General features: G+C 39.2%; 1 protein-coding gene across 1 annotated transcript; it reads left to right on the top strand.

Moving 5' to 3' along the window:
- The first annotated feature begins 11,902 nt into the window (after nt 1-11,902).
- LOC137635433 (uncharacterized) lies at nt 11,903-13,276 on the top strand. Its single transcript, XM_068367906.1, has one exon. The coding sequence runs from the start codon at nt 11,903-11,905 to the stop codon at nt 13,274-13,276; it is 1,374 nt and encodes a 457-aa protein (XP_068224007.1).
- The last annotated feature ends 3,887 nt before the right edge of the window (nt 13,277-17,163 follow it).

Here is a 17,163-nt window from a genome sequence, read left to right on the forward strand (position 1 = left end):
GTCCTTCTACCTGAGCCAGTACTTTATCCTATAATGTAGCCTTGTACCTCTACATCAAAGGATATTTCCTCCTCAAAACGAGATTCTATTTTCTTTTTTATCTTCTGTTGTCCAACTCCTTGGTCCTTCTATCTGAGCCAGTACTTTATCCTATAATGTAGCCTTGTACCTCTACATCAAAGGATATTTCCTCCTCAAAACGAGATTCTATTTTCTTTTTTATCTTCTATTGTCCACATCCTTGGTCCTTCTACCTGAGCCAGTACTTTATCCTATAATGTAGCCTTGTACCTCTACATCAATGGATATTTCTTCCTCAAAACGAGATTCTATTTTCTTTTTTATCTTCTATTGTCCACATCCTTGGTCCTTCTACCTGAGCCAGTACTTTATCCTATAATGTAGCCTTGTACCTCTACATCAAAGGATATTTCCTCCTCATATCAAAGTTGTTTTTTTTTTTTTTTTTTTTTTTTTTTTATTTTTTTTTTTTATTGTCCAACTCCTTGGTCCTTCTACCTGAGCCAGTACTTTATCCTATATTGTAGCCTTGTACCTCTGCATCAAAGGATATTTCCACCTCAAAACGAGATTTTATTTTCTTTTTTATCTTCTATTGTCCAACTATTTGGTCCTTCTAACTGAGCCAGTACTTTATCCTTTAATGTAGCCTTGTACCTCTGCATCAAAGGATATTTCCTCCTCATATCAAAGTTGTTTTTTTTTTTTTTTTTTTTTTTTTTATTGTCCAACTCCCTGGTCCTTCTACCTGAGCCAGTACTTTATCCTATAATGTAGCCTTGTACCTCTACATCAAAGGATATTTCCTCCTCATATCAAAGTTTTTTTTTTTTTTTTTTTTTTTTTTTTTTTTTTTTTTTTTTTTTTTTTTTTTTTTTTTCAACTCCTTGGTCCTTCTACCTGAGCCAGTACTTTATCCTATAATGTAGCCTTTTACCTCTACATCAAAGGATATTTCCTCCTCATATCAAAGTTTTTTTTTTTTTTTTTTTTTTTTTTTTTTTTTTATTGTCCAACTCCTTGGTCCTTCTACATGAGCCAGTACTTTATCCTATAATGTAGCCTTGTACCTCTGCATCAAAGGATATTTCCTCCTCAAAACGAGATTCTATTTTCTCTTTTATCTTCTATTGTCCAACTATTTGGTCCTTCTAACTGAGCCAGTACTTTATCCTTTAATGTAGCCTTGTACCTCTGCATCAAAGGATATTTCCTCCTCAAAACGAGATTCTATTTTCTTTTTTATCTTCTATTGTCCACCTCCTTGGTCCTTCTACCTGAGCCAGTACTTTATCCTATAATGTAGCCTTGTACTTCTACATCAAAGGATATTTCCTCCTCAAAACGAGATTCTATTTTCTTTTTTATCTTCTGTTGTCCAACTCCTTGGTCCTTCTACCTGAGCCAGTACTTTATCCTATAATGTAGCCTTGTACCTCTACATCAAAGGATATTTCCTCCTCAAAACGAGATTCTATTTTTTTTTTTATCTTCTATTGTCCAACTCCTTGGTCCTTCTAACTGAGCCAGTACTTTATCTTATAATGTAGCCTTGTACCTCTACATCAAAGGATATTTTCTCCTCAAAACGAGATTCTATTTTCTTTTTTATCTTCTATTGTCCAACTCCTTGGTCCTTCTAACTGAGCCCGCACTTTATCCTATAATGTAGCCTTGTAACTCTATATCAAAGGATATTTCCTCTTCAAAACGAGATTCTATTTTCTTTCATATCTTCTATTGTCCAACTCCTTGGTCCTTCTAACTGAGCCAGTACTTTATCCTATAATGTAGCCTTGTACCTCTACATCAAAGGATATTTCCTCCTCAAAACGAGATTCTATTTTCTTTCATATCTTCTATTGTCCAACTCCTTGGTCCTTCTAACTGAGACAGTACTTTATCCTATAATGTAGCCTTGTACCTCTGCTACCTCTGCATAAAAGGATATTTCCTCCTCAAAACAAAGTTTTTTTTTTTTTTTTTTTTTTTATAGTCCAACTCCTTGGTCCTTCCAACTGAGCTAGTACTTTATCCTATAATATAGCCTTGTACCTCTGCATCAAAGGATATTTCCTCCTCAAAACAAGATTCTATTTTTTTTATAGTCCAACTCCTTGGTCCTTCTACCTGAGCCAGTACTTTATCCTATAATGTAGCCTTGTACCTCTGCTTCAAAGGATATTTCCTCCTCAAAACGAGATTCTCTTTTCTTTTTTATCTTCTATTGTCCAACTCCTTGGTCCTTCTACCTGAGCCAGTACTTTATCCTATAATGTAGCCTTGTACCTCTGCATCAAAGGATATTTCCTCCTCAAAACGAGATTCTATTTTCTTTTTTATCTTCTATTGTCCAACTCCTTGGTCCTTCTACCTGAGCCAGTACTTTATCCTATAATGTAGCCTTGTACCTCTGCTTCAAAGGATATTTCCTCCTCAAAACGAGATTCTCTTTTCTTTTTTATCTTCTATTGTCCAACTCCTTGGTCCTTCTACCTGAGCCAGTACTTTATCCTATAATGTAGCCTTGTACCTCTGCATCAAAGGATATTTCCTCCTCAAAACAAGATTCTATCTTTTTTTTTTTTTTTTTTTTTTTTTTTTTTTTTTTTTTTTTTTTTTTTTTTTTTTTTTTTTCTAATTGTCCAACTCCTTGGTCCTTCTACCTGAGCCAGTACTTTATCCTATAATGTAGCCTTGTACCTCTGCATCAAAGGATATTTCCTATTAAAAACGAGATTCTCTTTTCTTTTTTATCTTCTATTGTCCAACTCCTTCGTCCTTCTACCTGAGCCAGTACTTTATCCTATAATGTAGCCTTGTACCTCTACATCAAAGGATATTTCCTCCTCAAATCAAAGTTTTTTTTTTTTTTCTTTTTTTTATAGTCCAACTCCTTGGTCCTTCTACCCGAGCCAGTACTTTATCCTATAATGTAGCCTTGTATCTATTTATTTTTTATTTTTTATTTTTTTTTTATGGTCCAACTCTTTGGTTCTTCTACCTGAGCCAGTACTTTATCCTATAATGTAGCCTTGTACCTCTACATCAAAGGATATTTCCTCCTCAAATCAAATTTTTTTTTTTTATTTATTTTTTTTTTTTTTTTTGTCCAACTCCTTGGTCCTTCTACCTGAGCCAGTACTTTAGCCTATAATGTAGCCTTGTACCTCTACATCAAAGGATATTTCCTCCTCAAATAAAATTTTTTTTTTTTATTTATTTATTTTTTTTTGTTTGCCCAACTCCTTGGTCCTTCTACCTGAGCCAGTACTTTAGCCTATAATGTAGCCTTGTACCTCTACATCAAAGGATATTTCCTCCTTAAAACGAGATTCTATTTTCTTTTTTTATCTTCTATTGTCCAACTCTTTGGTCCTTCTACCTGAGCCAGTACTTTATCCTACAATGTAGCCTTGTACCTCTACATCAAAGGATATTTCCTCCTCAAAACGAGATTCTACTTTCTTTTTTATCTTCTATTGTCCAACTCTTTGGTCCTTCTACCTGAGCCAGTACTTTATCCTACAATGTAGCCTTGTACCTCTACATCAAAGGATATTTTCTCCTCAAAACGAGATTCTATTTTCTTTTTTATCTTCTATTGTCCAACTCTTTGGTCCTTCTACCTGAGCCAGTACTTTATCCTACAATGTAGCCTTGTACCTCTACATCAAAGGATATTTCCTCCTCAAAACGAGATTCTATTTTCTTTTTTATCTTCTATTGTCCAACTCTTTGGTCCTTCTACCTGAGCCAGTACTTTATCCTACAATGTAGCCTTGTACCTCTACATCAAAGGATATTTCCTCCTCAAAACGAGATTCTACTTTCTTTTTTATCTACTATTGTCCAACTCCTTAGTCCTTTTACCTGAGCCATTACTTTATCATATAATGTAGCCTTGTACCTCTACATCAAAGGATATTTCCTCCTCATAACGAAATTCTATTTTCTTTTTTATCTTCTATTGTCCAACTCCTTAGTCCTTCTACCTGAGCCAGTACTTTATCCTATAATGTAGCCTTGTACCTCTACATTAAAGGATATTTCCTCCTAAAAACGAGAATCTATTTTCTTTTTTATCTTTTATTGTCCAACTATTTGGTCCTTCTAACTGAGCCAGTACTTTATCCTTTAATGTAGCCTTGTACCTCTGCATCAAAGGATATTTCCTCCTCAAAACGAGATTCTATTTTCTTTTTTATTTTCTATTGTCCAACTCCTTAGTCCTTCTACCTGAGCCAGTACTTTATCCTATAATGTAGCCTTTTACCTCTACATCAAAGGATATATCCTCCTAAAAACGAGATTCTATTTTCTTTTTTATCTTCTATTGTCCAACTATTTGGTCCTTCTAACTGAGCCAGTACTTTATCCTTTAATGTAGCCTTGTACCTCTGCATGAAAGGATATTTCCTCCTCAAAACGAGATTCTATTTTCTTTTTTATCTTCTATTGTCCAACTCCTTAGTCCTTCTACCTGAGCCAGTACTTTATCCTATAATGTAGCCTTGTACCTCTACATCAAAGGATATTTCTTCCTCAAAACGAGATTCTATTTTCTTTTTTATCTTCTATTCTCCAACTATTTGGTCCTTCTAACTGAGCCAGTACTTTATCCTTTAATGTAGCCTTGTACCTCTGCATCAAAGGATATTTCCTCCTCAAAACGAGATTCTATTTTCTTTTTTATCTTCTATTGTCCAACTCCTTGGTCCTTCTACCTGAGCCAGTACTTTATCCTATAATGTAACCTTGTACCTCTGCATCAAAGGATATTTCCTCCTAAAAACGAGATTCTATTTTCTTTTTTATCTTCTATTGTCCAACTATTTGGTCCTTCTAACTGAGCCAGTACTTTATCCTTTAATGTAGCCTTGTACCTCTACCTCAAAGGATATATCCTCCTCAAAACGAGATTCTATTTTCTTTTTTATCTTCTATTGTCCAACTCCTTAGTCCTTCTACCTGAGCCAGTACTTTATCCTTTAATGTAGCCTTGTACCTCTGCATCAAAGGATATTTCCTCCTCAAAACGAGATTCTATTTTCTTTTTTATCTTCTATTGTCCAACTCCTTAGTCCTTCTACCTGAGCCAGTACTTTAGCATATAATATAGCCTTGTACCTCTACATCAAAGGATATTTCCTCCTCAAAACGAGATTTTATTTTCTTTTTTATCTTCTATTGTCCAACTATTTGGTCCTTCTAACTGAGCCAGTACTTTATCCTTTAATGTAACCTTGTACCTCTGCATCAAAGGATATTTCCTCCTCAAAACGAGATTCTATTTTCTGTTTTAACTTCTATTGTGTACCTCCTTGGTCCTTCTACCTGAGCCAGTACTTTATCCTATAATGTAGCCTTGTACCTCTACATCAAATGATATTTCCTCCTCAAAAAAGTTTTTTTTTTTTTTTTTTTTTTTTTTTTTTTTTTTTTTTTTTTTATTTATTGTCCAACTCTCTGGTCCTTCTACCTGAGCCAGTACTTCATCCTATAATGTAGCCTTGTACCTCTGCATCAAAGGATATTTCCTCCTCAAAACGAGAATCTATTTTCTTTTTTATCTTCTATTGTCCAACTCCGTGGTCCTTCTACCTGAGCCAGTACTTTATCCTATAATGTAGCCTTGTACCTCTACATCAAAGGATATTTCCTCCTCAAAACGAGATTCTATTTTCTTTTTCATCTTCTATTGTCCAACTCCTTGGTCCTTCTACCTGAGCCAGTACTTTATCCTATAATGTAGCCTTGTACCTCTACATCAAAGGATATTTCCTCCTCAAAACGAGATTCTATTTTCTTTTTTATCTTCTATTGTCCAACTCCTTGGTTCCTCTAACTGAGCCAGTACTTTATCCTATAATGTAGCCTTGTACCTCTGCATCAAAGGATATTTCCTCCACAAAACGAGATTCTATTTTCTTTTTTATCTTCTATTGTCCAACTCCTTGGTCCTTCTACCTGAGCCAGTACTTTATCCTATAATGTAGCCTTGTACCTCTACATCAAAGGATATTTCCTCTTCAAAACGAGATTCTATTTTCTTTTTTATCTTCTATTGTCCAACTCCTTGGTCCTTCTACCTGAGCCAGTACTTTATCCTATAATGTAGCCTTGTACCTCTACATCAAAGGATATTTCCTCTTCAAAACGAGATTCTATTTTCTTTTTTATCTTCTATTGTCCAACTCCTTGGTCCTTCTACCTGAGCCAGTACTTTATCCTATAATGTAGCCTTGTACCTCTACATCAAAGGATATTTCCTCCTCAAAACGAGATTCTATTTTCTTTTTTATCTTCTATTGTCCAACTCCTTGGTTCCTCTAACTGAGCCAGTACTTTATCCTATAATGTAGCCTTGTACCTCTGCATCAAAGGATATTTCCTCCTCAAAACAAAGTTTTTTTTTTTCTATCGTCCAACTATTTGGTCCTTCTAACTGAGCCAGTACTTTATCCTATAATATACCCTTGTACCTCTGCATCAATGGATATTTCCTCCTCAAAACGAGATTCTATTTTCTTTTTTATCTTTTATTGTCCAACTCCTTGGTCTTTCTACCTGAGCCAGTACTTTATCCTATAATATAGCCTTGTACCTCTACGTCAAAGGATATTTCCTCCTCAAAACAAAGTTTTTTTTTTTTTTTTATTGTCCAACTATTTTGTCCTTCTAACTGAGCCAGTACTTTATCCTATAATGTAGCCTTGTACCTCTACATCAAAGGATATTTCCTCCTCAAAACAGTTATTTTTTCTTTTTTATCTTTTATTTTCCAACTCCTTGGTTTTTCTAACTGAGCCAGTACTTTATCCTATAATGTAGCCTTGTACCTCTACATCAAAGGATATTTCCTTCTCAAAATGAGATTCTATTTTCTTTTTCATCTTCTGTTGTTCAACTCCTTGGTCTCTCTAACTGAGCCAGTACTTTATCCTATAATATAGCCTTGTACCTCTACGTCAAAGGATATTTCCTCCTCAAAACAAAGTTTTTTTTTTTTTTTTTTATTGTCCAACTATTTTGTCCTTCTAACTGAGCCAGTACTTTATCCTATAATGTAGCCTTGTACCTCTACATCAAAGGATATTTCCTCCTCAAAACAGTTATTTTTTCTTTTTTATCTTTTATTTTCCAACTCCTTGGTTTTTCTAACTGAGCCAGTACTTTATCCTATAATGTAGCCTTGTACCTCTACATCAAAGGATATTTCCTTCTCAAAACGAGATTCTATTTTCTTTTTCATCTTCTGTTGTCCAACTCCTTGGTCCTTCTACCTGAGCCAGTACTTTATCCTATAATCTAGCCTTTTACCTATATATCAAAGGATATTTCCTCCTCAAAACGAGATTCTATTTTCTTTTTTATCTTCTATTGTCCAACTCCTTGGTCCTTCTACCTGAGCCAGTACTTTATCCTATAATGTAGCCTTGTACCTCAGCATCAAAGGATATTTCCTACTCAAAACAAAGTTACTTTTTCTTTTTTATCTTCTATTGTCCAACTCCTTGGTCCTTCTAACTGAGCCAGTACTTTATCCTATAATGTAGCCTTGTTTTAGATGACAAGGTGAAACCTAGGACACCAAGCAGACAACCCAGCTTCAGGGGACCACCGGAGAGTCACAGAGGTAAGTTTCCTGACCCTCGCCTCAAGACCTGCCCCCAAAACCCAGAATCCCACCCTCAGGGCTTACCTGTACCCTTTGTCTCAAGAGACTAACCCGCAGCAGTGGCACCCTGGTTTAGCCGTTCACAACAGATGCTGTACCAGGGCGTGCTGCTGGGAGCGAACAAGTGAGTGATGAGGTGCCAGTGATGAGCAGTGTTCTTAGACCGTCCTGAGAAAATGCGAATGCCCCACTAACAATGGAACTACAATTCCTGAAACTGTTACTCATTCATTCATCATTCACACCCCCTTAACTAAGCTAATCCCCCCCCCCCATTCCCTAGCTAAGCAAACTCATTCATTCATCATTCACACCCCTTAACTAAGCTAATCCCCCCATTCCCTAGCTAAACAAACTCATTCATTCATCATTCACACCCCCTTAACTATGCTAATCCCCCCCATTCCCTAGCTAAACAAACTCATTCATTCATCATTCACACCCCCTTAACTAAGCTAATCCCCCCCATTCCCTAGCTAAACAAACTCATTCATTCATCATTCACACCCCCTTAACTAAGCTAATCCCTCCCATTCCCTAGCTAAACAAACTCATTCATTCATCATTCACACCCCTTAACTAAGCTAATCCCTCCCATTCCCTAGCTAAACAAACTCATTCATTCATCATTCACACCCCCTTAACTATGCTAATCCCCCCCCATTCCCTAGCTAAACAAACTCATTCATTCATCATTCACACCCCCTTAACTAAGCTAATCCCCCCATTCCCTAGCTAAACAAACTCATTCATTCATCATTCACACCCCCTTAACTAAGCTAATCCCCCCCATTCCCTAGCTAAACAAACTCATTCATTCATCATTCACACCCCCTTAACTAAGCTAATCCCCCCCATTCCCTAGCTAAGCAAACTCATTCATTCATCATTCACACCCCTTAACTAAGCTAATCCCCCCCATTCCCTAGCTAAACAAACTCATTCATTCATCATTCACACCCCTTAACTAAGCTAATCCCCCCCATTCCCTAGCTAAACAAACTCATTCATTCATCATTCACACCCCCTTAACTAAGCTAATCCCCCCCATTCCCTAGCTAAACAAACTCATTCATTCATCATTCACACCCCCTTAACTAAGCTAATCCCCCCCCCCATTCCCTAGCTAAACAAACTCATTCATTCATCATTCACACCCCCTTAACTAAGCTAATCCCCCCCATTCCCTAGCTAAACAAACTCATTCATTCATCATTCACACCCCCTTAACTAAGCTAATCCCCCCCCCTATTCCCTAGCTAAACAAACTCATTCATTCATCATTCACACCCCTTAACTAAGCTAATCCCTCCCATTCCCTAGCTAAACAAACTCATTCATTCATCATTCACACCCCTTAACTAAGCTAATCCCTCCCATTCCCTAGCTAAACAAACTCATTCATTCATCATTCACACTCCTTAACTAAGCTAATCCCTCCCATTCCCTAGCTAAACAAACTCATTCATTCATCATTCACACCCCCTTAACTAAGCTAATCCCCCCATTCCCTAGCTAAACAAACTCATTCATTCATCATTCACACCCCTTAACTAAGCTAATCCCTCCCATTCCCTAGCTAAACAAACTCATTCATTCATCATTCACACCCCTTAACTAAGCTAATCCCTCCCATTCCCTAGCTAAACAAACTCATTCATTCATCATTCACACCCCTTAACTAAGCTAATCCCTCCCATTCCCTAGCTAAACAAACTCATTCATTCATCATTCACACCCCCTTAACTAAGCTAATCCCCCCCCCCATTCCCTAGCTAAACAAACTCATTCATTCATCATTCACACCCCCTTAACTAAGCTAATCCCCCCCATTCCCTAGCTAAACAAACTCATTCATTCATCATTCACACCCCTTAACTAAGCTAATCCCTCCCATTCCCTAGCTAAACAAACTCATTCATTCATCATTCACACTCCCTTAACTAAGCTAATCCCCCCCATTCCCTAGCTAAACAAACTCATTCATTCATCATTCACACCCCCTTAACTAAGCTAATCCCCCCCATTCCCTAGCTAAACAAACTCATTCATTCATCATTCACACCCCCTTAACTATGCTAATCCCCCCCATTCCCTAGCTAAACAAACTCATTCATTCATCATTCACACCCCCTTAACTAAGCTAATCCCCCCCATTCCCTAGCTAAGCAAATACACTCATTCATCCGCTTCAGTTACTATAGTTCATTTGTCAATTGGGCAGTTACACAATCTCAGGGCACTCAAACAACTCCACTTTTCACTTACACTCCAATACTTACGTGTTCCTCTAGTACCACGCCATGTTACACCATGCTGAAGGTCGGGCGTAAACCAAGGTCATCCATTGCTTTCCGGGTAAGCATCAGGAGACAAAAGCTGCAGGGGGCTCCTGAGGGTGATTTGGAGACAGGCAATGAGACGAAAGTTGGGAGGCTGACCTCTGTTCCTCTCCGGGAGTCCTCTTCCACTTGGATCGTCTGCCAGGTCCTCTGATGTTTCCACCTTGTCACCTGACATTAGGCAGCTCAGCCTTTCTTGAGATATAGGACCATTTATGTTTTACACTCTAACACTATCCTCTATACACTAACACAAACCCACAAAATTTTTAAATCCTATAAGTCTCTCGATGGGTTTTCAGCCTAAAATTGTGTAAAGTTAATCCTTTTCATAAGATGACTTTTTTCGTCTTTATTGGCACACACAGTCGAATGTGGTTTATTTTTAAAATCGGAAAAAATAGTTGTCTTCGGCGGAACGGGAGTCAAAAAAGTCTTCAGCAGAAGGGGGGAGTCAAATTGTCTTCAGCTGCCGGCATTCCAGACTCGCAGAAATCTCGTACAGTATTGCAACATTGCTCTTGTTATATTTCCGTGATTATTTCCTTAAACTTTCATGTCTTCACTCACTTTGCATCTTTATTATTGTTATTTCCGTTGTAATTATTACCATAACCTATTTTCAATGGAGGCAGGCTAAAGTGTGGAATGACAAGTAATCAAGAATTTATATAAAAACGTAATTAAAGGAATACAACAATTTAAAATACGATGACGTCTTCTGAACATCGTACGTCTGGTATCATCGCATGGCAGCCACCGTCAGCTGGCCTGAAGTGCCACAACTTAGTTCGTGCTTTGTAAAGAGAGAGAGAGAGAGAGAGAGAGAGAGGAGAGAGAGAGAGAGAAATATGACCATTTCTGAATCGTCGTTGTAAACATCATCGATTGAGCTCCCAAAGTCTGCAGGATTTTCTCGTCTTCACTGAATCTTTGAGTCGGTTTTCTGAGAGAGAGAGAGAGAGAGAGAGAGAGAGAGAGAGAGAGAGAGAAAGACCATTTTAGAATCGTCGTTGTAAACATCTTCGATTGAGCTCCCAAAGTCTGCAGGATTTTCTCGTCTTCACTGAATCTTTGAGTCGGTTTTCTGCCAGGTCTTGTTCCGTTTCTTAAGGGCTTCAGAATTATTTCGTCTCTAACTGATCCCCCAAAGGTGAGAGAGAGAGAGAGAGAGAGAGAGAGAGAGAGAGAGAACCATTTCAGAATCGTCGTTGTGGACATCTTCGATTGAGCTCCCAAAGTCTGCAGGATTTTCTCGTCTTCACTGAATCTTTGAGTCGGTTTTCTGAGAGAGAGAGAGAGAGAGAGAGAGAGAGAGAGAGAGAGAAGACCATTTCAGAATCGCCCTTGTAAACATCTTCGATTGAGCTCCCAAAGTCTGCAGGATTTTCTCGTCTTCACTGAATCTTTGAGTCAGTTTTCTGAGAGAGAGAGAGAGAGAGAGAGAGAGAGAGAGAGAGAGAGAGAGAGAGAAGACCATTTCAGAATCGTCGTTGTAAACATCTCTGATTGAGCTCCCAAAGTCTGCAGGATTTTCTCGTCTTCACTGGATCTTTGAGTCGGTTTTCTGCCAGGACTTCAGTATTATTTCGTCTCTATTGATTTTTTGCTAGGCCTTGAATTGTTTCTCAATGGCTGCTACGGAATTATTTTGTCTCCAGCGATGACTGAAAATCTTCATCTTCCTTGGCTCCAGGAATTCTTCGTCTTCAGAGAAATGTGTCAATATTTTTTTTTCTAATTTTGATGCTATATTCGTTAGCCATGGAAGGCACTGAGTAAATCTATACTATTCAAAATGGCTAGATTTATGAGTGATAGACTAATTTCAATGGGATCTTTGACAGCTTTAGGCGTCATGGCATGGTGCTGGGGAGGCGAGGATTCACATATAGAAGCAGAAAAACTCTTAGATTCGATGGATCAGGAAGAAATGGAGAGACAGCAATCAGCAGTCTACGATGGGGCAAATTATGTTGCCGAAGAAACTAATAAACACGCACAATTGGAGGAAGCATCACAAAATTATCTTGGTGAGGAGTTGGATGGAGCAGAAGAGGGAATTAAGTTATTTGACGATTTCATCGCTAGAAAACACCAAGAGACGGGAACGACAAATTACTCACGACGCATCTGTGAAGAGGTGCATGGAGCAGAGGAAGAAGAATTAAATGCAGAATTAGATGGAGCGAACAAGAAAATTAAGGATCTTACGGGAAGGCTAGAAATAGCTGAAACTCAAAACAATGAACTTCGAGAGGAGCTTTTGTCCAAGACATATATTCAGGTAAGAGAAATTGATGTATCTAATAACATCGGTAACTTAGCTTTAATGGATGATTTACAAAGAGCAAATAACAATATAGAGTCACTTTGTGTAAGTCTAGAAAAAGCTGAAGCTCGAAACAATCAAATTCGTGATGAGCTTTTCGCCAAGGCAGACGTAGAAATGGAATTAGTAAATGCCCGTGAGGAAATTCGGATACTCGAGAAGAAGCTGGAGAGAGTAACAGAGGATCTCAAGATAACTAACGAGAAACTTATGGAAAAGACTGACTTGGAGGAATACGTCGAAAGTGCTGACAAAGAGATAGGGACACTCTTGGCTGAACTGGACAGCATCAAGGCTGAAAACAAGAGACTGAAGACCGAAAAAGTTTGTGAAAAGGCAGCTTTAGAAAGTGAACTCAATGCTGCAGTAGAGGAGGTATATAGAATAGGGACTAAATTGGATGCTGTCCTGGAGGATAACACCATATTGAGGACTGAACTACTAATCAAGAAAGACTTGGTGTGCGACCTGGATATGGCTGAGGAGGAACTGGATAAACTTTGGAAAGAAATTGCTGGTGTTAAAGAAGAGAATAGACGACTGAAAAGAGACCTCTCGGAGGAGAGAGCCACAAGCAATGCGTTGATGGAGGCCGACGAGAAGAAAAAAATTCTAGAAGAAGAAATTAGGAATCTCACTTCCGTGGCAGACGAATTTGCAATTTATAAGGAAAAGTATCAAGAGGTGATGGAAAGAAATACTAAGCTGGAGATGGAATTAAACCATAAGAATTACGCTATTAGCCAACTTGTAGACGGTCTCGCTCAAACACACCCTGAGTTGAAGGAATTATATCTCATGGACATTTCTGGTGAGCAGACTGGGGATTTGATATGGGATAGTCACTTCAATAGATTCGCCCTTCAAGAGACGAGAAGGCAGGGCTGGAAAAAAAACTGAGGAATTATATCCCAACACAAAATATGAAAAAAAAACCTGGGGATTATAATATCACCACCAAAAAAAAATAAAAAATATGAAAAATGGTGATTATAATATCGCCACCAAAAAAAAAATATTTATAGGAAAAAGGAATAAAGTTTGTTTGATTTTATTTTGGAAAGGAATTTTTTTTTCTGTTTAGTTTTGTTTGGAAAGGAATAATCTTTTTGTTAAGTTTTGTGCTTCACCCATTCTAGACAGGTTCAGGACATCAGTTTCACTGGAAAGGACACCAGAAACGATTCGGGTTGAAGGACGCTTGGATGGACTGCCCCCAGCTTAAGGGACGCAAGGCTAACTTTCCAGCTTGAACGATGCTTGGAATAATCTGGAGGACTGGTGCTGCAGAAGGAAGAAACCTGGCTGAGTTTAGTATACTATGTACCTTGATGGGGTGTACAGGACCTTTGTCAAGTGTACAAATGGTCGGATATCTAGATCTATTCCTTTGGATACCAACCTTCGGGTGGTTCTGGGGGCATAATCTAGAAGACTGGCTCTGCAGAGGGATGAAGCTGGGATTCTTCTAGTGTGGAGACAAGTTCTTGGAGGTTGAACCAAGACATCTTTGGCTGGGAAGAGAAGCTGCATCTTTTGGAGGTAGTCCTTCATCAGTCCGAATTCTTAGGAGCTCGCAGCTGTGGAGCATCAAATAGCAGGAGCAGAAGATAGTAGCAGCTAGCGAAAGTTAGCAGCAGTAGCAGAACCATCAGCAATGGGAAAACAACAGTTAGCAATAGCTAGCGGCAGTCGCAGCTGAAGTTAGCAGCAGTATGCAGCAGACGTTAGCAGAAGCAGCTAGCAGCAGCTAGGAGCAACAGCAAGCAGCATGTGCTAGCAGCAGCAGCTTGCAGCAGCAACAGTTGTAGTAGCGAGCGGCTGCAGCAGAAGCAAGCAGCAGCTACAGCAGGCTGCAGCAGCAGCAGCAGCTAGCAAAAGCAGCAGCAGCTACCAAAGTAGCAGCAGCTGCAGCTAGCAAAAGCAGCTGAAGCAGCAGTCTGCAGAAGCAGCAGTAAGCAGCAGCAGCAGCCGCAAGCAAGAGCAGCAGTAGCAGCAGCAAGCAGCAGCACTAGCAACAGCAGCTTGCAGTAGCAAATAGCAGCAGCTAGTAGCCGAAAGCAACGTTGCAACATACAACAGCTAGCAATAGCAGAGACTGCAGCTAGCAGCAGCAGTAATTAGCAGCTACAATTGATAGTAGTTAACAGCATCAGTTATGAGAGAGCAGAATCTGCCAACAGCTGGGGGTCGTGAGAAACACCAGGAACAGATGCAGCAAAAAAAAAAAAATGAAAATACTAAAAAAATTTAAAAAAAAAATGAAAAAAAGGCAGCAGACAGAGGAGGAAGAGAAGGAGGAGGAGAAGCAGCAAAAAAGAACAATAAACAAAAAAATGGTTATTATAATATCGCCACCAAAAAAAAAAAAAAAAAAAAATGGTGATTATAATATCGCCACCAAAAAGAATAAAAAAACAAAAAAATGGTGATTATAATATCGCCACCAAAAAAAAATAAAAAACAAAAAAATGGTGATTATAATGCCACCAAAAAAAAAATATTTATAGGAAAAAGGGAATAAAATTTGTTTGATTTTATTTTGGAAAGGAATTTTTTTTTTCTATTTAGTTTTGTTTGAAAAGGGATAATCTTTTTGTTAAGTTTTGTGCTTCACCCATTCTAGACAGGTTCAGGACATCAGTTTCACTGGAAAGGACACCAGAAACGATTCGGGTTGAAGGACGCTTGGATGGACTGCCCCCAGCTTAAGGGACGCAAGGCTAACTTTCCAGCTTGAACGATGCTTGGAATAATCTGGAGGACTGGTGCTGCAGAAGGAAGAAACCTGGCTGAGTTTAGTATACTATGTACCTTGATGGGGTGTACAGGACCTTTGTCAAGTGTACAAATGGTCGGATATCTAGATCTATTCCTTTGGATACCAACCTTCGGGTGGTTCTGGGGGCATAATCTAGAAGACTGGCTCTGCAGAGGGATGAAGCTGGGATTCTTCTAGTGTGGAGACAAGTTCTTGGAGGTTGAACCAAGACATCTTTGGCTGGGAAGAGAAGCTGCATCTTTTGGAGGTAGTCCTTCATCAGTCCGAATTCTTAGGAGCTCGCAGCTGTGGAGCATCAAATAGCAGGAGCAGAAGATAGTAGCAGCTAGCGAAAGTTAGCAGCAGTAGCAGAACCATCAGCAATGGGAAAACAACAGTTAGCAATAGCTAGCGGCAGTCGCAGCTGAAGTTAGCAGCAGTATGCAGCAGACGTTAGCAGAAGCAGCTAGCAGCAGCTAGGAGCAACAGCAAGCAGCATGTGCTAGCAGCAGCAGCTTGCAGCAGCAACAGTTGTAGTAGCGAGCGGCTGCAGCAGAAGCAAGCAGCAGCTACAGCAGGCTGCAGCAGCAGCAGCAGCTAGCAAAAGCAGCAGCAGCTACCAAAGTAGCAGCAGCTGCAGCTAGCAAAAGCAGCTGAAGCAGCAGTCTGCAGAAGCAGCAGTAAGCAGCAGCAGCAGCCGCAAGCAAGAGCAGCAGTAGCAGCAGCAAGCAGCAGCACTAGCAACAGCAGCTTGCAGTAGCAAATAGCAGCAGCTAGTAGCCGAAAGCAACGTTGCAACATACAACAGCTAGCAATAGCAGAGACTGCAGCTAGCAGCAGCAGTAATTAGCAGCTACAATTGATAGTAGTTAACAGCATCAGTTATGAGAGAGCAGAATCTGCCAACAGCTGGGGGTCGTGAGAAACACCAGGAACAGATGCAGCAAAAAAAAAAAAATGAAAATACTAAAAAAATTTAAAAAAAAAATGAAAAAAAGGCAGCAGACAGAGGAGGAAGAGAAGGAGGAGGAGAAGCAGCAAAAAAGAACAATAAACAAAAAAATGGTTATTATAATATCGCCACCAAAAAAAAAAAAAAATAAAAATGGTGATTATAATATCGCCACCAAAAAGAATAAAAAAACAAAAAAATGGTGATTATAATATCGCCACCAAAAAAAATAAAAAACAAAAAATGGTGATTATAATATCGCCACCAAAAAAAAAAATATTTATAGGAAAAAGGGAATAAAATTTGTTTGATTTTATTTTGGAAAGGAATTTTTTTTTTCTATATAGTTTTGTTTGGAAAGGAATAATCTTTTTGTTAAGTTTTGTGCTTCACCCATTCTAGACAGGTTCAGGACATCAGTTTCACTGGAAAGGACACCAGAAACGATTCGGGTTGAAGGACGCTTGGATGGACTGCCCCCAGCTTAAGGGACGCAAGGCTAACTTTCCAGCTTGAACGATGCTTGGAATAATCTGGAGGACTGGTGCTGCAGAAGGAAGAAACCTGGCTGAGTTTAGTATACTATGTACCTTGATGGGGTGTACAGGACCTTTGTCAAGTGTACAAATGGTCGGATATCTAGATCTATTCCTTTGGATACCAACCTTCGGGTGGTTCTGGGGGCATAATCTAGAAGACTGGCTCTGCAGAGGGATGAAGCTGGGATTCTTCTAGTGTGGAGACAAGTTCTTGGAGGTTGAACCAAGACATCTTTGGCTGGGAAGAGAAGCTGCATCTTTTGGAGGTAGTCCTTCATCAGTCCGAATTCTTAGGAGCTCGCAGCTGTGGAGCATCAAATAGCAGGAGCAGAAGATAGTAGCAGCTAGCGAAAGTTAGCAGCAGTAGCAGAACCATCAGCAATGGGAAAACAACAGTTAGCAATAGCTAGCGGCAGTCGCAGCTGAAGTTAGCAGCAGTATGCAGCAGACGTTAGCAGAAGCAGCTAGCAGCAGCTAGGAGCAACAGCAAGCAGCATGTGCTAGCAGCAGCAGCTTGCAGCAGCAACAGTTGTAG

The sequence above is a fragment of the Palaemon carinicauda genome, unplaced genomic scaffold (genome assembly GCF_036898095.1).
Source record: "Palaemon carinicauda isolate YSFRI2023 unplaced genomic scaffold, ASM3689809v2 scaffold124, whole genome shotgun sequence".
Lineage (NCBI taxonomy): Eukaryota > Metazoa > Arthropoda > Malacostraca > Decapoda > Palaemonidae > Palaemon > Palaemon carinicauda.